This window comes from Anguilla rostrata, chromosome 13 (assembly GCF_018555375.3).
Source record: "Anguilla rostrata isolate EN2019 chromosome 13, ASM1855537v3, whole genome shotgun sequence".
Lineage (NCBI taxonomy): Eukaryota > Metazoa > Chordata > Actinopteri > Anguilliformes > Anguillidae > Anguilla > Anguilla rostrata.
In genome coordinates, this window is record NC_057945.1 from 3,482,218 (window position 1) to 3,503,795 (window position 21,578).

The 21,578-nt window shown below is 46.7% G+C and overlaps 1 protein-coding gene across 2 annotated transcripts; it reads right to left on the reverse strand.

Moving 5' to 3' along the window:
* Positions 1-927: 927 nt before the first annotated feature.
* Positions 928-20,167, reverse strand: stac3 (SH3 and cysteine rich domain 3). Of its 2 annotated transcripts, none has more exons than XM_064305748.1 (13): positions 20,001-20,167; positions 18,997-19,048; positions 15,674-15,752; positions 11,841-11,997; positions 10,088-10,185; positions 7,084-7,165; positions 6,040-6,137; positions 5,076-5,145; positions 4,851-4,900; positions 3,822-3,925; positions 3,480-3,531; positions 2,997-3,134; positions 928-1,488 (listed from the first exon to the last, which is right to left on the reverse strand). In XM_064305748.1, the coding sequence occupies exons 2-13, from the start codon at positions 19,011-19,013 to the stop codon at positions 1,390-1,392; spliced, it is 1,044 nt and encodes a 347-aa protein (XP_064161818.1). In that variant the 5' UTR covers positions 19,014-19,048; positions 20,001-20,167; the 3' UTR covers positions 928-1,389. The 2 variants fall into 2 exon arrangements, with proteins under 2 accessions (XP_064161818.1, XP_064161819.1); XM_064305749.1 differs by lacking the exon at positions 20,001-20,167 and adding an exon at positions 19,551-19,932.
* Between the last annotated feature and the right edge of the window lie 1,411 nt (positions 20,168-21,578).

Below are 21,578 nucleotides of genomic sequence, written 5' to 3' on the forward strand. Positions count from 1 at the left end.
AATGATTTTAATTTACCTGGACCCTCTGCACTACACACCGTACAGGGTCAGATACACCTGCGTTTCCCAACCGGAGTGCCGTCAGGCGAGGTCAGGTGTGCCGTGTGAAAAATCTTTAAAAAAAAATTTTAATGTTCAAATGAATTAAAAAACTTAAATGAATGAATCCCATTCACAAAAGCCAAAATAAATGTAATTAAAATGCCTATCGCTTAATTAAAACCCCAAAAGAACATTTAGGCCTACTGTTGGCACGTGACATCAACGTCAGTACGTCGCTGGTGGTTTTTTTCTGCCGGTGTGGTGCGCCATGAGATTCTGTAAATTTGGAAGGTGTGCAGGGAACTCTGGGTCGGGTGTGGGAAGGTCGGTCAGGGTTGGTCCAGTCCAGGACGATCAAGCAGGGGACCTCCAGTTTGCGTCTCCCCTAGGGGGATCAGGGATCCGGTCAGGAAGTTAGTTCCAGTCTGCAGCAGGTGGTTCCACGGCCTCAGGTTTTGGCATGGGTCAGTGGCAGTTCATTTGGTTATCCCAGTCGCGGCGTTCAGGTTCAGTTTTGGTCCAGTCCATCAGAGGCAGCGGTTGGTTCCAGCGGGTAGGGTTGGTTCAGGTTTTGAGTTCAGTCAGTGGTGGTTTTGGTTCGTTTGGTTGTCGGGGTCAGAGGTTTCATTTTAGTGTTGGTAGTGTGGTGAGCAGGTCAGGTTTGGTTCGTAGGGGGTGAGAGTTGGTTGTTTGGTTGTAGGGTAGAGGTAGGTTGGTTTTTGGTTGTCAGAGGTCAGGTGTGGTTAGGTTTTGTGTTCAGTAGGGGTCAGAGCTTTAGTTCATTATGGTCCAGCGGGGGTCGACTTGGAGTTGGGGAGCGCTCGTGTGTGGCGAGCTTCAGGAAACCATTCACTCCATTTTCACCAGACTGGGGGAGGACCTGGTGGTCGGGTGTGGAAGGTTCCGGTCCAGGTTTTCGTTCCAGTCCAGGGGGGATCAGAGGATCCGGTTCAGGGTTTGGTTCCAGTCTGGCGAAGGTTAGAGGTTCCATTTCAGTTATTGCCAGTTCAGGTTTTGGTTCCAGTCCAGGGGGTCAGTGGTTCAGGGTTTGGTTCCAGTCCAGGGGGGTCAGAGGTTTCTGTCCAGGTTTTGGTACCAGTCCAGGGGGTCAGAGGTTCAGGTTCAGGTTTTGGTTCCAGTCCAGGGGGTCAGAGGTTCAGGTTCAGGTTTTTGTTCCAGTCCAGGGGTCAGATGTTCAGGTTCAGGTTTTTGTTCCAGTTCAGGGGTCAGAGGTTCAGGTTCAGGTTTTGGTTCCAGTCCAGGGGGTCAGAGGGTCAGGTTCAGGTTTTGGTTCCAGTCCAGGGGGTCAGAGGTTCAGGTTCAGGTTTTGGTTCCAGTCCAGGGGGGTCAGATCTCTTGCAGCAGGTTGGCAGGAAAGAAACCCAGCTTCCGTCCGGTGCTGACTTTCAGATACCCATTCACCTCCTCCCCCTTTTTCACAACGATCTGGAGAGAGAGAGAGCAGGAGGTGTGAGTGTGTGTGCGCATGTGAGTGTGTGTGTGTATGTGTGTGCGCATGTGTGTATGCACATGTGTGTATGTGGTGTGTGTGAGTGTGTGTGCACATGTGAGTACGTGTGTGTGAGTGTGCGTGTATGAGTGTGTGTATGTGTGTGTGTGTGAGTGTGTGTGCACTTGTGAGTGTGCGTGTGTGTGTGTGACTGTGTGTGTGCGCATGTGAGTGTGTGTGTGTGTGTGTGTGTGCATGTGTGAGTGAGTGTGTGAGTGTACTGTATGAGTTGTGTGTGTGTGTGTGTGTGTCGGTATGTGTTTGCTTGTGTGTGTGTGTGTGTGTATACGCGTGTGAGTGTGTCTGTCTGCATTTATGCATGAGTGGAGGGGAAGATCCATTTGCAATTTATTAAACAATGTATTCCATTTAATAAAAATATAATGTTTAAATTAATACTTACAATTTACCTTTGTCCTGCTTATACAGGTTTTGTTTTTATCATATCGTCACACTCTTCTAAAATGTATTTAAAGTATTATCATTATTATTATTATTATTATTGTTATTATTATTATTATTATTATTATTATTATACATGTAACTTTGAGGATAGAACACTTTTGAAACCAAACACAGGTAACAAAGACAAAGGAAAGCCGTCCAATCTGAAAAATACTGTATAGCATTCAGAAAGGACTTACATAGCAAATTATGGCCAATGTGTCTATGCAAACCGATGCGATTATGTAGTTCTATGTAGGGTCACGTAATTAAGTAGGCCTTTGTAATTATATAATCTTATAAAATTGTGTAGGCCTATGAAGGCTTATGCAATTATGTAGGCTCATATAATTGTGTAGGCCTATGTCAGCTTATGTCATTATGTAGGCTCATATAATTGTGTAGGCCTATGTCAGCTTATGTCATTATGTAGGCTCATATAATTGTGTAGGCCTATGTAGGTTTATGTAATTATGTAGGCTCATATAATTGTGTAGGCCTCTGTAGGCCTGTGTAATTATGTAGGCTCATATAATTGTGTAGGCCTCTGTAGGCTATGTATTATGTAGCTCATGAATCCTGAGCCTAGAGCTGTAATTATGTGACCCATGTCACAGCTTTACAGGCTTATTAATGACAGTGGAAAGCTGGCCCTCTTCACAGGATAAATGTGTTTACACTTATCACATATGCATGCACATGTTATTCTCTGCTTTAAACACTGTGTCTGCAGCCTGTATTCAGTGAAAATAATTTAACCCTCTAGATACCTGAAAAAGTCCAGTGCATTACTGATTATTTTAAGAGAAAGATTCAAAAGAGATTCTTAACACAGTTGTACTTTCCGGTCAGTAGCACGCTTTTCTGGAAAATTTCCGGAGTCTGCGTGGAGTATTGTTAGCATTTATACGGTAAAAGTGCTTGAAACAAGCGTTTGATCTGAGTCGGAATACTCTGCTCATCCACGCGGAAATGCCGGCCTCAGAGCAGGTGTGCTCACCTGGTCTTTCTTGAGCGTGATCTGCCCCATCTCCCGATTTCCCACGAAGGAGCGCGTGACCTTGTACACCCTCTCGCCCGCGCGCACGCGGATGATGTAATTGGCGGGCAGGAAGCCGGTCTTCTCCCCGATTTTGCCCTGAAACGAAGGCCAGGCGCACTTTAGGCTAGAACGACGAAGGCGCCGCTTGATTGAAACACTCATATGTGCAGCCCTCCCCTGTGCTGCAAGGGGAAAGATGCTGAGGGAGATTCATGACTCAGCGTTTAAAACATATTTTAAATTCTTGTCAGTTGGAGGAAAATAATTAGTCACTGCACAACAGAGACGTGCAAATTAACGTGATGTGGTGTTAGGGATTGGGGCACTGTGTATGTGCGTGTGTGTGTGTGTGTGTGTGAGAGAGAGAGAGTGTGTGTATGTGTGTGTGTGTGTGAGAGAGAGAGAAAGTGTGTGTATGTTTCTGTTGCTGAGAAAACTCACCCTCCACCACTCCTCATTAGAGTCATCAATCACTGTGATCCTGTCTCCAGGACTGGAAACACACACACACACACAAACAAACAAGAAACTCATTTTACACTGAACAAATATTATAAAGGGAAAAACAAACAATTCAAAGACAGATAGCTTTTGTCCACAGAGGTGTAAGGCTAAAATAACACACAGACGGCCAGACTGACTGACTGACTGGCAGACCGACTCCAGCTGAGCAGAAAAGACTTTAGTGCTGATGGAGATATGCACTAAGAACCTGAAAGGATAACACTGGCACGTTTCAGAAAAGATGATGTTAAAAACACACACGGGGAGGCAAGGACTCACTGGAGCTCCAGGTCGTCTTTCTCTACGGCCTTGAAGCGATAGAGAGCCAGGTAGTAATGGGACTGAGAAAACACGCCAAGCTTCCCGGGCTGAGGCTTCTTACTCTGAAAAACAGAAACCCAAAATCATTACTGTCAGACCCAAACAGAGCACTCTGAGGCTTCTTACTCTGAAAAACAAAAACCCAAAATCATTACTGTCAGACCCAAAATGAGCTCTCTCAGGCTTCTTACTCTGAAAAAAACCCCAAATCATTACTGTCAGACCCAAACAGAGCTCTCTAAGGTTTCTTAATCTGAAAAAACCCAAATTATTACTGTCAGACCCAAACAGAGCTCTCTGAGGCTTCTTACTCTGAAAAAACCCCAAATTATTACAGTCAGATACACACAGAGAACACTGAGGTTTCTTAATCTGAAAAAACCCAAATCTCTACAGTCTACATTACTGATTTCTGTGCTCAGACCATAATCACTGAATGTAACACGTCAGATTTGTTGGGAAACAGGATATATGTCACATAAGAACGTACGAGAGAAAATGAGGCCCACATCACTACCGTGAGGCACATCCAGAAACAGCCTGAGATGGACAAAACCAAACCATTTCAAACATCGTCATCATCATCATCAACATCAAAAATGTCACATGTACAATGACTTAACGTCAGTGTTATAATTACCACTACACCACTTTCATTATCACCATAACCAGCTTCATAATAACTATAACCAGCTTCATTATCACCATAATAGCTCTATTATCATAAAAACCAGCATCATCATAACCAGCTCCATTATCACCATGACCTGTTTCATCATAATGATGGCCATAATTAATTTCACCCTAAATGTGATCATATTCACCAATGTAATCATCAGACTCAGTCCTCTTTTTATTATTGTAATCCCCAATTTATTCACCTAAACCTGCACCATCATCCTGAAAGTTATCACCATCATCATCATCATCATCATCATCACAATCTTCATCATGACGTTCATTTCCTCTCTCCCTCTCCTCTCTCACCTTGTCATCTGCTGTCGTTTTGTCTCCTTTCTTATCCCCTTCCGGGTTTGCTGGGAAACACAAAGCACAGGCCACACAAATCACATGAAACATAAGAATCTCACAGATCACAGGAATCATATGAATCCCACAGTTCCACACGAATCACATGAATCATATGACTCATGCCTGGGAACAATGTAGGGTCATGAAGCTTTTGGGTTCACTCTGTTGCCTCAAACTTACCGCCCTCCCCACCCCCTTCCTCTGATTTGGGCTGCTGGGCTTCCTCCTCCTCCATCATCATCATCATCATCTACCAGAGAGGGACGGGAGGTGGCATTACAGCAATTCAGCCATGTAAGCAATTAAGACCAATTACAATTAATTACAAATCAGTCGATTAATTTTCAATTCAGCTATTTAATAGAAATGATTTTAAAATCCTTGCAGAACAACAAATCAAATTTTCTGAACTGACTGAATAGAAATGGTGGTATCCCTGACTTTAGAGTGGGAGGAGCATGAGAGAGTTCAGCCAATCAGCAGGCACTATACCAGCCCAGCTATTACCCCTGTTCCAAACGGGACTGTGCTGGATGGAGACCGACCTGCCCACCATATAAAAATCCTTTCGCCTCTTTTTCCCGCCTGTTTTTTTTAACAGCCAAATTCAGAACAGAAGGGGCGGATTTTACACTGTCACACGTCCTCACAGCCACCGTAATGCTGGAAATGTGCGTCTGAGACAGTTAAGGCTGCCCTGACAGTTTCCTGTTTTAAAAAACCTTTTTTTTTTTAGAATCTGGTGCCCAATGTGGGGCTGAGCGTGCCCAATTCCAACCCCGGTTTGGAATGTCCGGTATTCTGCAACAGCAGCCGCGTTCGTGTGTGAACCCGACGGCTGATTTGGGAGAGTGTAGACACCCCCGGCTCTCCTCTGAAACCTGTGCTGTCACTGCTACATTCTTTTCACATCGCAGACCACAGCCGAGCTGGCACAGTGGAGTTGGCTTTGACATGATGTTCGAAGGTGCTCAATTAACCAATGTATAATATTTCTTTTCACAAAAGAGTATAACAAGAACCATAAAATTAAGTCATAAGATCCAATTTTTATGAATAAAAATATGTCTATATGTTTCTGGGTGTATTTGTGAAGCATGCACTAATGAAAGCGAGCAGGGTCCTGTGTCCAGGTCACACCCACGTTCTTCTTGTCCTCCGAGCCCTTCTTGCGCTCCTTGTTGGCCATGATGACCCCGATGCGCAGCGTCTCGAACACAGGGTCCGTGCGGTTGGACTGCGCTGCACAGAAGCACAGGCAGAGAGAGATGAGCACAGTTTATACTGTGTGTGATGTGCAGTGTTTGTGCTGACGGGTGTAAATATCAGTTTGAAGAGTATTAAATACTGTCAGACTGTTTTTTAATGTGTGATCCTTCAGTCCACTTCAGCCTCTTACATTATTCAGTTCAGCAGCAGCAGTGAACTGCTGTGCAAACAGATTAGTGTGTGTGTGTGAGAGAGTGTGTGTGTGTGTGTGTGTGTGTGTGAGATGTGTGTGTGTGTGTGTGTGTGTTTGTGTGTGTTTGTGAGAGTGTGTGTGTGTGTGAGAGAGTGTGTGTGTGTGTGTGAGAGTATGTGTATGTGTGTGTGAGAGTGTGTGTGTGTGTGTGTGTGTGTGTGTGAGTGTGTGTGTGAGAGAGTGTGAGAGTGTGTGTGTGTGTGAGAGAGAGTGTGTGTGTGTGTGTGTGTGTGTGTGTGAGAGAGAGTGTGTGTGTGTGTGAGAGAGAGAGTGTGTGAGTGTGTGTGTGTGAGAGAGAGTGTGTGTGTGTGTGTGAGAGAGAGAATGTGTGTGTGTGTGTGTGTGTGTGAGTGTGTGTTTGTATGTATGTGTGTATGCATCTTTGTGTGTGTATGTATGTGTGTGTGTGTGTGTGGTGTGGCATGAGTGTGTGTGTGTGTGTGTGTGTGTGTGCATGTGTCAGTGTTTGTGTGTTTGTGCCTGTCTGCGTGTGTGTGTGTGTGTGTGTGTGTGTGTAGAGTGTGTGTGTATGTGTGTGAGTGTGTGTGTGTGTGTGTGTGTGTGTGTGAGTGTGTGTGTGTGTGAGTGTGTGTGTGTGTGTGTGTGTCAGTGTGTGTGTGTGTCAGTGTGTGTGTGTGTGTGAGTGTGTGTGTGTGTGTGTGTGTGAGAGTGTGTGTGTGAGTGTGTCAGTGTGTGTGTGAGAGAGTGTGTGTGTGTAACACTCACAGAATGGCAGCAGCTCTTTCACGGTGGCATTTTGCTGGCTGCTATAGAGGGGAGAGCTGTAGGCCCGTCTGAAACCAGGAGGCTAGAGAGAGAGATAGAGAGAGAAAGAGAGAGAGAGAAAAGAGGGAGGGAGGGTGGGGGGAGAGGGAGAAGGAGAGAGGGGCAGGGGGAGAAGGAGAGAGAGAGGGAGGGAGGGAGGAAGGAGGGGGCGGGGGGGAGAGGGAAAGAGAGAGGGAGGGAGAGAGAGAGAGGGTGGGGACAGGGAGGAAGGGAGAGAGAGGTAGAGAGGGGGAGGGCGGGACAGACAGAGAGAGAGGGCAGAGGGAGATGAAGAGAGGGAAGAGGAGAGAGAGATGGAGAGAGAAAAAGAGAGTCACTAAAAACTTGCTGGAAATAATTTATTTTTTCTTTACATCTATTCTTGACTAATTGTGTTTAGTCTTTACCACCTTTTGGACACATTTTGATGTGTTGTAGAACTGTTTTGAAGTTAATGTGTAAAATGTTTCTTTCAGCAAAAGCGATGGAAATACCTTCAAATATTTCATGCCATAAAGCACTTTGAATTAAACTCAATTCAGAGGAACACAGAGAGCAGTTCTGTAACTGTGGATTCACAGAGCACACAGCCAGGATGGGGCCACAGCTGAAAGATGAAGGAATGTCTGAAACTGCCTCAGCCAAGGTCAATGATTTTTTTTTTTGGGGGTGTCAAAATATGGATTCCATAGTGTCACACGCCAGTGTGACACCCCCGGGAGGGAGCTCATTGGTTGCCGAATGGAGAGAAAGAGAGAGCACCCATACAAACACGAAATAAAATAAATGGACTAAAATAAATCCCTCTCACGGGTTCCAGGCAAAAACAATAAACTAAAACAACAAACTATAACAACGAAGACAAAAGAAAGTAAAACCCAGCGACAGCTTCTCAGCCGACCAGTTTCTTTCTTTTCTTTTTCTTTTCTTTCTCTCTGAGTCTGTGCGCTCAGATAAACAAAACTGAAACTAAACAAAACGAAAATCAAAACTCGCCTTCTCTCTGTGTGTGCTCCCGGTCTCGGCCCCGAACTGTGGAGAGCAGCACACCTATAAGCACCCGGGCTGATTAGCTAACGCAGCCCAGGTGCGTGTGCTCTCTCCACCAGCCGGCGCAGCTGAGACCAATCCGGTTCACCGCTGGACAGAATGCCACACATGTCATGTAAACACACAGAAGAAAATGTGCCTTTGTCTAACCGTTGTTTGTAAGACGCTTTCACGCAGATGTTTATGGTCATTTGCGTAATTTTGCGTTTAGGGTTGGTTTATGAGTTATGACCCTGAAATGGACAGGCTGCTGGCCACCCTGACGCACCGTACAGACCCCAGCAGCGGTTTCCTCAGCGCCCCACCCCAGCCTGCCTGTCCCCCAGCACCGCTTCCGGAACCTTCCGCAGACGAGCGTGCGAGCGAGAGAGGGTCTGCGGGACGGCGTCGCCGGGCGGACCTGCAGGCCCGGGCGTGTCATCACTCAAACGCGCCACCATCACGCCTCCGCACAATGAATTCTGGGAACAGCGGTCTGGCACCACCACCGCTCAAAATACCAGCCGTTATGAAACCACACATTTTGGCTGTCCGGATCGAAATTTCAGTATTAATATTTGGCGGCCTGTATATTTTAACACAGTGTCTGTCATAAACTCAACAAAAATATTTTAAAAGAAAAAAAAAAGCTGAGTTACTTTACATTTCAGCTTAAATTCTTTTACACGCACATTTACACAGCTGAATATTTATTGAATTAATTTTGAAACTGAGAGTGTCAAAACCAGGGAGAGAAAAAATACAGAACGCAAGAAGAGTACAAATGAGGATACCTAGTGGCAAAAAAACTGTCAACACCAGGGAGAAACAAAATACAAAGCCAGAACACAGTCCCCAAAGACCTGACAGAGAGCCAAGGGACGTGGAGCTTCCGAGTTGCAAAGCGAGCTCTCTAGCCGTTGTGCTACACTGTGACCCAATTCCTTAACAAAATCAGTCTAAGTGACTTACTCATATCAAGATTATGTCAAATGACAATTAAACTTTAACTCATGCATTTCACATATTCTAAACCATATCCAAAATTCATTCTGCCCATGTTTTCTTAGATTTATGACCTTTGTTTTTTTTTCAACTTGCCATCTCACCTCTCATTTTGTCATCTGCACACAGAAGTTAATTCTGAGTCTGTGGTAAATGTAGATATCCTGAAAAGTGTCAAACTCTCAGTGCTGTAAAGGCCTGGGAGAGGCATGGGTAGTGCCCAGCAACCCCAAGCTTGGCAGACAGCACATCTGCCATACCTATATTTGAAAATACTTTTAATTTTATATTTTTCCCCTGATTTTTTTTCCCACTTTGGAATGCCCAGTTGCACACAGCCAAATATAGACAGAAACACAGACAGACAGACAGCCACAGACAAACATACAGACAGACAGACAGCCACCGACAGACAGATAGACAGATGGACAGATGTCCTCTGAAGCACACAATGTGGCCAGCTGCTTCTTTTCACACCGAAGCCAGGCTGCACAGACGTGAGCTGGAGGGAGACTCTTCACATGCAGCCTTAGCAAGCAGAGTGAGCCCAATTGACCAGCTGGGGTCACTAGAGAGCTGGATGCACAGGGAGTCCAACCGTAGACTCCCATAAAAGATTAAAGATGTACTCACTCTGCTACCTGGTACTAAATCATTACATATATACTGTAGTATACTCATCCTGGCTCCTGTTAGTCTGCAAAATAACATAAAAATAGACTTTTCAGTTTTTCACTTACTTACGACTAATACTAACCGGAGGACTAATTTACTTGTACATTGACACTCTGTGACCTTAAAGACGAGGATATGCGGGGCTCAGCGGAGGTAAAACATCGGAAAAAGAGTGCGTCCCGTCATCCGCCGCAGAGCCGCGGAGTTTCAGGGGCACGCGGGCGGGTCACTGCTGTAACGGCGGAAGCGGACTCACGATCTTCCCGAAGCACCTCTGGAACTCCACATAGGACTGGCACTGGTGGTGGATGTTGGTCTTGCAGTTCTTACATCTCAGAGCAAATTTGTTATTGACTGGAGGAGGGAGGGAGAAAAAAAGATTTCATTAGATTATTATTATTATTATTATTATTATTACTAAAATAAACTTCACATTATTGTTAATTATCCAAATCTTTTTCACTGATTTATTTATATTCTTGTGTGTAATCCTGAATATGATTCTCATCATGATGTTTTAAAAAAAAATTGTTTAATAGGGCCAATACACTATAACATCAACACTTCTGCAGGTGTGTCTGTGTAAGAGCGCCACCTTTCATCTGTAGTCCGTAAGCAAATAAAATATCACCTTGAAACAATAATAATAATAATAATGTAAATAAAGCAAAAGTATATAATAAAGAGAACAGGCCATTCACCCCTCTAGAGTAGAGGGTATTCAGCACTGCCTCACTAAACCCTGTGCATCTCAGGCGCTATGGAAACCGGGACAATCAACGCTGCGTTTTAACACAGACACTGCGCACAGCGTTGACAACGGTTCACTGTGCTTTCGGCATTTTCAAACCAAGTGAAACAATACATGCAAAAGCACATTCACCGTTAAAAAGAAATGTAATGTAACTAGAAAAGCACAGTGATAATTAAAAGAAGCACAATAACAGTGAAAGATGAACAAAGGGCTTTTATCTTTGACTCGGGAAGAGCTTTATTATTGGATTGGAGATGAAAATGTGTGCTATAGGGGGTTAAAACTGTGGCAGTATAATCGGGCCCACCGTGCCTTGCTTTAAATATAATTAATGCATGTCAAAAAAGAACAAAAGTGTGAATAACTTTTCGTCACCAAAAGACAAAAACGATCTCGTTTTAGATACGTTCTGCAATTGGTAATAGCAGGCTTATGAAATCTTTTTAACGCACAGCTCAAAACTCAGGCTTGGATCAAAAATACAGGATCCAGGAGGCAGGTATCACGCTGGCGAATTAAAAATGTGCAAGCAGACAAAACTCTGGATGAGAACACACAGGTGGTGATTCCTCTACCTCAGCTTAAACACACCATAGATGTGATAAAGAGAAAGACTTTCAGCATCAAGTTCTCCCTGAATCTGCTTGCAGAGACCAGGTAAGGCAACAGGAAATAAAAATGGCGACAGGAAATAAAAATGGGGGGAGGAAATAAAAATGGGGCTGGAAATAAAAATGGGGGGAGGAAAAGTGGCCGCCCCCTTCCACAGATGCGCTGCACCAATCACAGAGTGCGCTGGTAATAAGACTGGTGGATACCGTTCAAGCCATACAATATACTCCAATCCCTGGTGGCCTATTCATTTTCTATCAGACTACAGCCGATGTTGCACAGAGTGGAGTCAGAGGAAGACCTTTCTTATGCATACGCTTTGGCATGCAGTCCACGGGCACCTGATTGACCAGCAGGGGGCACTGAGGAGCAATGCGACACGGACCCGTAACTGACTGAATTCTCCCTGTGCCCTGGGCAACACAATGGCAAACTGTGTAACCCTGGGCAACACAATGGCCAACTGTGTAACCCTGGGCAACACAATGGCCAACTGTGTACGTGTCCTGTGGAGCTACCAGCCCCAGTCAGCACCGGCGCAGCCCAGACCCAGTCCCAGATCACGCAGCTCATCTCTGCGCTACAGCCTGGCACCTTAGCCGAACGCACCGCCCAGCATCCCCTCGCGGACGACGGGACTCACGGACGATCATGCGCGCGCACACGTCGCAGAATTTGGGCTTCTTGCAGTAGTGGTCCTTAAACTTGTGTGGCTTGTCGTTCACCGGCTTCACCGGCTCGGCGGGGGGGGGCTCCTCCTTCTCCTCTTCCTCAACCTCTTCGTCGTAGATGAAGTACACCTGACAGGGGAGGGGCACCACTTTAAACACACGTGCGTGAAGTATACATTTGTGGAGGCGCGTTTCACATTAAGTAGAGTCTTGCTCATCTCTTTTGTATTCTGTGGGTTTTATGCCAGTGTGATACGGAAGCTACCCAACACCACGCTGGCTGCAGATCTCACACACAGTGATTTTAGAGGCATTTTGTTGCTATTCCGAGTGGAGATACAGGACAAGGGCAGAGAGGCCACAGGCTGTGTGCTGAGGGAGTACATTTTTTCCCAGAAAGCTTGTTACTAAAAAAAGCTTCATTCTTCAGCAAGGCACTGCAGTCTGACAGCCTCTCCTGTTATCGAGCGCTTAGCAGAGGCTAACACAGGTAGTCCTGGCTAACACAGGTAGCTCTGGCTAACACAGGTAGCCCAGGCTAACACAGGTAGTCCTGGCTAACACAGGTAGCTCTGGCTAACACAGGTAGCCCAGGCTAACACAGGTAGTCCTGACTAACACAGGTAGTCCTGGCTAACACAGGTAGCTCTGGCTAACACAGGTAGCCCAGGCTAACACAGGTAGTCCTGACTAACACAGGTAGCCCTAACACAGGTAGCCCAGGCTAACACAGGTAGTCCTGACTAACACAGGTAGCCCTAACACAGGTAGCTCTGGCTAACACAGGTAGTCCTGACAAACACAGGTAGTCCTGGCTAACAGAGCCCTTCTTCTCCTGCTGGGCCAGGCCAGGGGGCGTCCAGGCCTTCTCTGGTCCTGTCTGACCGTGTCTGATTGTGTCTGACCCTGTCTAACCATGTCTGACCCTGTCTGATCGTGTCTGATTGTGTCTGACCCTGTCTAACCATGCCTGACCCTGTCTGATCGTGTCTGATTGTGTCTGACCCTGTCTAACCATGTCTGACCCTGTCTGATCGTGTCTGATTGTGTCTGACCCTGTCTAACCATGTCTGAACATGTCTGACTGTGTCTAATCGTGCCTAATCATGCCTGACCGTGTCTGATCATGTCTTACCATGTCTGACCCTCTCTGACCATGTCTGACTGTGTCTGATCGTGCCTAATTGTGTCTGACCGTGTCTGATTGTGTCTAATCATGTCTGGTCCTCTCTGACCGTGTCTGGCCCTGTCTGACCGTGTCTGGTCCTCTCTGACTGTGTCTGTGGTCATTTTTGGCTAATGACAAAGTTCAGGCTGGAATCATTGACGTTAACTTTTCCATTCAAATCAGTGACCCTGACAGACGCGGTGTACTTAAAAGGGCCAGTGTCCCACGAGGGTTTGACAGCCTCCCCTGGCATGTGCGTGAACACACAGCCCTCCCCCCCCGTCCCCCCACCCCCGTGCCTCCGAGTTCAGAGTGTCCTTCTCCAGCTGCTCCTATTTTAATTGCCTCGGCGCCAATTACGGATTCAGCCTCCCCTTTCTCTAATCTGCGATTCGGGGATTTAAAGCACCGCCCGGCTCTCTGGGCCTGGGCCTCTCTGGGCTAACATCACTGTTATTTTCAGACGTGGTCTTTGAAGTGCGCTGAGCAGCCTGTTCCCAAGCTCCAGCTACTCCACAGACGACTCCCTTACAAAGGCGCTCATTAGCATTTATTTATCTTACACCAAGTCTTTCTGCTGTCAGTCACCGAATTAATACAAGGGTTCATAAGAGCTGATAATGACAAGACAGCGACCTTTCAAATTAAATTATGGATTTGAGCAGCAGCGGATTTAAATGATTTCATTGATTGAGAGAGCTGTTTTGAATGCTTAAGGGTTAAGTGGATTATTATTTTTATTACACTGTATTTGAAAAGACGAGGCATTGTGAGAAGGGTGATTTTGCAATGTGTCCACTCTGGGCAAAAAACGAAAGACACAAATACATACAATACAACCCCCCCCCCCTCCCCCCCCAAACAGACAGACACACACACACATACTCTCTCTCTTTCTCTCTCTCTCTCTATCTTTCTCTCCCTCTCCCTCTTTCTCTCTCTCCTTGATGGATCGGCCATAACTCATGTAATGCAGTTTCAGACTGAGAAATGCTGGTTCAAAGGAAACAAGACTGGCAATTAAAAAAAATATGGAATAATGTTACTGAGTAAATTTTTACAAAAAGAACACTTAATAAATATAACCACTGTCCATAAAACGCGTTACTAGTTGGTTGAGCACTTCAGACTGCGGTAGCCGTTCTGAAACTCGATAGTTCGTACTGAAGACATTAAACTGTACCGTTAGTTGAAGACACTTTGGTACGAGCTGGTCTTTAGGGAACAATAGCAAGCTCAGGGCTCAGGAACGCCCACACCCACACACTGCCCCTGGTCAACATTACACATGCACATTACACATGTTCTCCTACATTTACCACCTTTGCTACATCTCAACAATACATTACATGGACTTTAACTGCAATGCGTGTCATGAAGTTATGTGAGTATTAACTGGCGCCTGTAGCTACAGATCACACACCTGTGTTGTAGTAGCATTAACAGTCATCTGTAGCTTCAGACATATAGCTCACCAGAGGGATCCATCTCATCCCTTCTCCCGTAAGCATAGGAAAAGGAGTAATCCTATCCTACCCCAAGCCTCTGTTCATTTCCTCAAGCCTTCTTCTCCCTCTCATCTGTCCATCTTTGTCTCATTTCATTTTATCGCTATTTGATTTCTCTATTTCCAGCTTAACCAAAACCAGGCTGTCAGTCTTCATTTCTATTAATTAGAACCCCCCCACCACCACCACCAAACTCCCTCTTTGCCACACATACACTCTCTCTCTCTCTCTCTCTCTCACTCTCTTTCACACATAGACACATACACTCTTTCTCTCTCACACACACACAGATATACACACTCTCTCTCTCTCTAACACACACACACACACACACCCACTCTCTCTCTCACACACACACAAACACACACATACACACTCTCTCTCTCACACACACACACACACATACACACATACACACACACACTCTTTCTCTCTCACACACACACACACTCTCTCTCTCTCTCTCACACACACACACACACACACACACTCTCTCTCTCTCACACACACACACACACACACACACTCTCTCTCTCACACACACACACACACACCCACTCTCTCTCTCACACACACACACACACACACTCTCTCTCTCTCTCTCACACACACACACACACTCTCTCTCTCTCACACACATATACACACACACACACACACACACTCGGCATCACATCAGCGGGGAATTAAGCAGGCTCTTTAAATAGCGCTGAACAGAGACTCATAAAACTCAAAGCAGTGGCTTGTGGAAAGTGCCTTTGCATTATATTTAGGAGCGGTTCCAGACACGGTTAGCCTGCCAATCCCAGATTCAGAGCCATAACTCAGCACATGCCTCATTTAGAGCACAATACAGTGTTTGTTTTTTCCACTCAGCTGGTTATTGGCCCAGACCACCAGTGATAACGCAGTGATTGGACATCTCCCACTCATGCAGCTGGTTATTGGCTCAGACGGCCAGTGATAACGCAGTGATTGGACATCTCCCGCTTGAGTGCTAAACCGATCAAAATCACACATCCACCCCTGAATCTTATTTGTCGCTTTCTGAAGTTGTAGAAGGAGAGAGCAGGCGATTGGCTGAGGCTGGCCATGAGAGTGCGATGCGATTGGACGCCTCGCGGCTCACCGTGTTGTCCTCCTCTTTCACCACGTTGTCCGGAGCTGGCGGGTTGTCATGGATGTCCAGAGAGTCCTTATCGTCCAGCCTGAAATGCAGACCCAGCATGCAAAGCGTCAGGCAGCCAGAGGGAGGCAGGTAAGCTCGCAGGAACAGGTGTGCACAAAACACAGCTACTTACACCAAGCACACAGCCGAACACCGCATACACCCAGCAAATTCATTTCAGACTAGTACCGTCCAAACCTGCGTCAAATATGACCAAACTGAGATCAAATATGCCCAAACCAAACTGGGTAAAATATGACCAAACCTGGGTCAAATATGTCCAAACCAAACTGGGTCAAATATGTCTCTACCTGCGTCAAATATGTTGACCTAAGCCAAAAATATGTATAGACCTTGTTTGCCATAAACCTGGATTATTCATAATTACTTCATTACCTCCTTTCGCCATAAACAGGCTCAGGAACAGCCCCCGTGTGGAAACAGGCTTATCCCAGCAGGAGGGCTGTTCTGAAATCATCTCCTGTGTCATCCTCCACAATTAGCAGCACGCTGGAGGTGAACTATGATCAATGTGTAGGGTACGCGGCCCCCCTGCCCCGTGCCCCCCCCGATCGATTCTCACTGCCCAGGGGGCAGGACGGACTGTGACATCAAAGCAGGCTGAGAAAGGGGGTCGACAGACACCCCCCCCCCCCCCCCCACCCTCCCTGGCAGCCGCCAAGACCCGTATTTCCACCAGAAACAGTTTGCCTCGTGATGCGTGCCTGTAGCCGAATTGCGATTGGTTTCTGCATGCCTGTGGCTGAATTGTGAACAGTTCCTGCATGCCTGAGGCTGAATCGTGATTGGCTGTCCACAGCAGCTGTGTCCCGGCAGAATTCCATGGGTTTCCAGAACACACAGGCAGGGGTGGTAATAGCTCCTGCCGAGCTCACCTTCAGGGTGAGTTGTTTTTGTAAAAATAAACATGAACCTGTTTTTTAAATATTAATTTAACTAAAAGCATTCTGTCTTTTTTCATGTTTATAAACTTATTATGATATATTATCACTCAGAGACAAGGATAGAGATCAGAATATTGAACCCCATTAAACCCGATCCTCAGCAATACCCCGGGATCTTCTGCCTGTCTTTACAAGAACAGACCTCTGTCAGCAAAAATAAGTAAATAAAATAAAAATCAACCAAAGTCTTTCAAAACACTAAAAACCAGTAAAACTGAGCTGAAAGCTTCTGATCTGCAACAGGACTCGGGTCTGACACCTGGCCAGGCCCCGGCCCAAACCTGGCCCTACCCCGGCCCAATCCCAGCACAAACCTGACCCAAACCCAGCACAAACCCGACCCAATCCCAGCCAAAACCCAGCCCAATGCCAGCCCAAAAATGGTCCAATCCCAGCCCAATCCCAGCCCAAACCCAGCCCAATGCCAGCCCAATGCCAGCCCAAACCTGGCCCTACCCCGGCCCAATCCCAGCCCAAACCCAGCACAAACCCAACACAAACCCGGCCCAATCCCAGCACAAACCTGACCCAATCCCAGCCCAACCCCAGCCCAATCCCAGCCCAAACCTGGCCCAATCCCAGCCCAATCCCAGCCCAAACCCAGCCCAAACCTGGCCCTACTCCGGATAAATCCCAGCACAAACCAGACCCAAACCTGACCCGCTGCCAGGCCGGCAGTGACATCCACACCATGAATGGCGAACACGCGGCTCTGATAGAAACCGGAGCCGGATTGGCCGAGGGGGCGGGGGGGCGGGTACGGGAGAGGCTCAGACTGGGGGACAGACACACAGAGTCAGACTGAGGAACAGACACACAGACTCAGACTGAGGGACAGACACACAGACACACAGACTCACACTGAGGGACAGACACACAGACTCACACTGGGGAACAGACACACAGACACACAGACTCACACTGGGGAACTGACACACAGACTCAGACTGAGGGACAGACACACAGACTCACACTGAGGGACAGACACACAGACTCACACTGAGGGACAGACACACAGACTCACACTGAGGGACAGACACACAGACTCACACTGAGCGACAGACACACAGACTCACACTGAGGGACAGACACACAGACTCAGACTGAGGGACAGACACACAGACTCACACTGAGGGACAGACACACAGACTCACACTGAGGGACAGACACACAGACTCACACTGGGGGACAGACACACAGACTCACACAGACTCACACTGGGGGACAGACACACAGACTCACACTGAGGGACAGACACACAGACTCACACTGGGGGACAGACACACAGACTCACACAGACTCACACTGGGGGACAGACACACAGACTCACACAGACTCACACTGAGGGACAGACACACAGACTCACACTGAGGGACAGACACACAGACTCACACTGGGGGACAGACACACAGACACACACTGAGGGACAGACACACAGACTCACACTGAGGGACAGACACACAGACTCACACTGAGGGACAGACACACAGACTCACACAGACTCACACTGAGGAACAGACACACAGACTCAGACTGCGGGACAGACACACAGACTCACACTGAGGGACAGACACACAGACTCACACTGAGGGACACTGAGGGACAGACACACAGACTCACACTGAGGGACAGACACACAGACTCACACAGACTCACACTGAGGGACAGACACACAGACTCACACTGAGGGACACTGAGGGACAGACACACAGACTCACACTGAGGGACAGACACACAGACTCAGACTGTGGGACAGACACACAGACTCAGACTGAGGGACAGACACACAGACTCACACTGAGGGACAGACACACAGACTCAGACTGCGGGACAGACACACAGACTCAGACTGAGGGACAGACACACAGACTCAGACTGAGGGACAGACACACAGACTCACACTGAGGGACAGACACACAGACTCACACTGAGGGACAGACACACAGACTCACACTGAGGGACAGACACACAAGACAGTCACACTGGGGGGAACGCCTTACATTACTGCTCTTCAATACTCTAATCCAGAGCCACTAACCACACAAACACAAGTGCACAGATGAGGGATCATCGTGCAGTAAGTCCTCGGAGGGTGAAAGCACAGCTCTAAGACCCACAGCAAGTGTGAGAAGAGCAGACTCCATTATTTAGTGTTCACTAGGCTCGCCGTCAGAGTTACACAAACAAGAACAGAGCTACCCCAGCGAGCATATAACTGTTACACAAGCAAGACCGAAGGACAGCAGGCTCTGAACGCAAAGACCCCGGGTGGACAGCTGAGTCCACGGAGAGGAAGAGGAGAGGAGGAGGAAGACTCACTGGTCGTACTGGGCCATGGTTCACCGAGGACCAGCCTTCTTCTGGGACAGCTCTGTGGGGAAAGGGTTAAAGCTCAGATGGATCCAGTAACAGCTGCTATCTTCTGTTTTGCACTTTTATTTCTGACAGTTCAGTGAACAGTGTTGTAACTCAACTTCTCATTTGAGTTTCATTGTTCTTCCACAGTGAACAGTTTAGTTTACAGTTTAGAGGCATATAGCAGACGCTCTTATCCAGAACGACTTACATTGTATCCAATTATACAGCTGGATATATACTGGAGCAATGCAAGTTAAGTACATTGCTCAAGGGTACAACGGCGGGGAATTGAACCTGCAACCTTTAGGTTACAAGATCAACTCCTTAGCCATTATAGTACACTTCCGCCTGAACGGTCAATAGGGGAGCCTCATCCAAAGCGACTAACACTCGGAAATTTCGCGGAAGAGCGTCAGAAATCACTCCCCGCAGGACGAGAAACGGGCCAGAATCGATCCAGTAACAGAGACCGATCTAGTACCATTCCTGTGCACACACACACACCCAGGACTTACCGCAACAAAGCGGCGTCTATTCTGGGGCCAGCAACTCGATCTGCTAAGGGTTAAAAATGGAGCGACACAGGCACCTCACAAACTGCTCATTACGGGCCTCAAAAGTCTCTGATCTGTAGGCAGCGGCATCAGAAAAAGTCGCTGTCCTTTAACGCAAACTCACTACCGATCAAAAAATAAAAATAAACAGTAGCCTTTATCCACTACAAGAAAACACACTAAAAACAACCTTAAAAAACAAACTTGGTCTGTATACAGGTGAGCGTTATAGACAGACATACTGTCTGGAATATTCTAGTGTGTTCACATTATTTTATGTTGCCCTCTTGAACAGAAACCCCTGGAAAGAGATATCAGTCTGACTGGGGTATCCTTTCTAATGGATAAAGGAGCAGTATAAACGGATACATGCACACACATCCCAGCACACACACAGTGGATATAACTGAGCGTGGGTCTTACGTGTCCGGAGGGGTCCTCGCTGGCCAGTGGACTGCTGTCTCTGTGAGGGTCAGCACAGGACTGGCACGCAAACCACGACACACACACACACACACACACACACGGAACCATTCTGTCCTTTTATGCAGACCAATTTCCAGCAGCCCCTCCAAGCCAACAGGTGGGGGACTGACTGAGGAATGGTCCTTGCAGTGTGTGTGTGTGTGTGTGTGTGTTTGTGTGTGTTTGCATGTATGTGTATGTGTGTCTGTGTGTATGTGTGGTGTGTGGCATGTGTTTGTATGTTTGTATGTATGTGTCCATGTATGTGTGTGTGTGTGGTGTGGCATGAGTGTGTGTATGTGGCTGTGTGTGAGTGTGTTTGTATGTGTGTGTATATTTGTGTGTGTGTGTGTATGTGGTTGTGTGTATGTATGTGTGTATGCATCTTGGTAAATGGTAAATGGACTGCATTTATATAGCGCTTTTATCCAAAGCGCTTTACAATTGATGCCTCTCATTCGCCAGAGCAGTTAGGGGTTAGGGGTTAGGTGTCTTGCTCAAGGACACTTCGACATGCCCAGGGCGGGGTTTGAACCGACAACCCTCCGACTGCCAGACAATCGGTCTTACCTCCTGAGCTATGTCGCCCCTACGCACACTTTGTCTTTGTGTGTGTATGTATGTGTGTGTGTGTGGTGTGGCATGAGTGTGTGTATGTGGCTGTGTGTGAGTGTGTTTGTATGTGTGTGTGTATATTTGTGTGTGTGTGTGTGTGTGTGTGTGTATATATTTGTGTGTGTGTGTGTGTGTGTTTGTGTGTGTATGTGTGGAGTGTGTGTGTGTATTTGTGTGTGTGTGTGTGTGCATGTGTGTATATTGTGTGTGTGTGTGTCCGTCCGCTTGAGAATTTGGGACAGCTGAACTCAAGTGCCACACAGCTGACGGACAGAAATCAGACCCCCCCCCTCGTTTGACAACTGGTCATACCCCCGCTCCCCACCATACACAAAGAGTCAAAACCGCACACTGTCACTGCAGTAAAAAACACCGTCAGGCAACAGCTCCACTGCATCCCACATCAGTGCACCAGCCCAGGACCTGCAGAGCAGCAAGGCTTGCTTTTCTTAATTGGCACTTAATTAATCAATTAAAGCAGTAATTAAATAATCTTATTATTATTATTGTTATTAATGTTAATAATAATAATAATAATAATAATAATAATAATAATAAGTCAGTTATTATAAGGTATTACACAGTCTATTGCAGCTGCCACGGCGAAACTCTTCTCTAGTTTGTAGTTAGTGTTGTTGTTGTGTCTGTAATCGACTGCTGCTTTCTTGGCCAGGTCTCTCTTGAAAAAGAGATTTCTAATGTCAATGAGACTAACCTGATTAAATAAAGGTTAAATTAAAAATTAAAAAGTGAGATTAGCTTCCTGTAATCTGATTGGTTCAAGCAAGATTTAGCCAGTGTTATGTCATAGGCCAATGACTGGGTTGGCTTGAACTGGGGTCTCCAATCAGATTGCCAACTAGACGAGACCATGAGTCATCAGAAGGAGAAAAGCACAACTCTGGAACT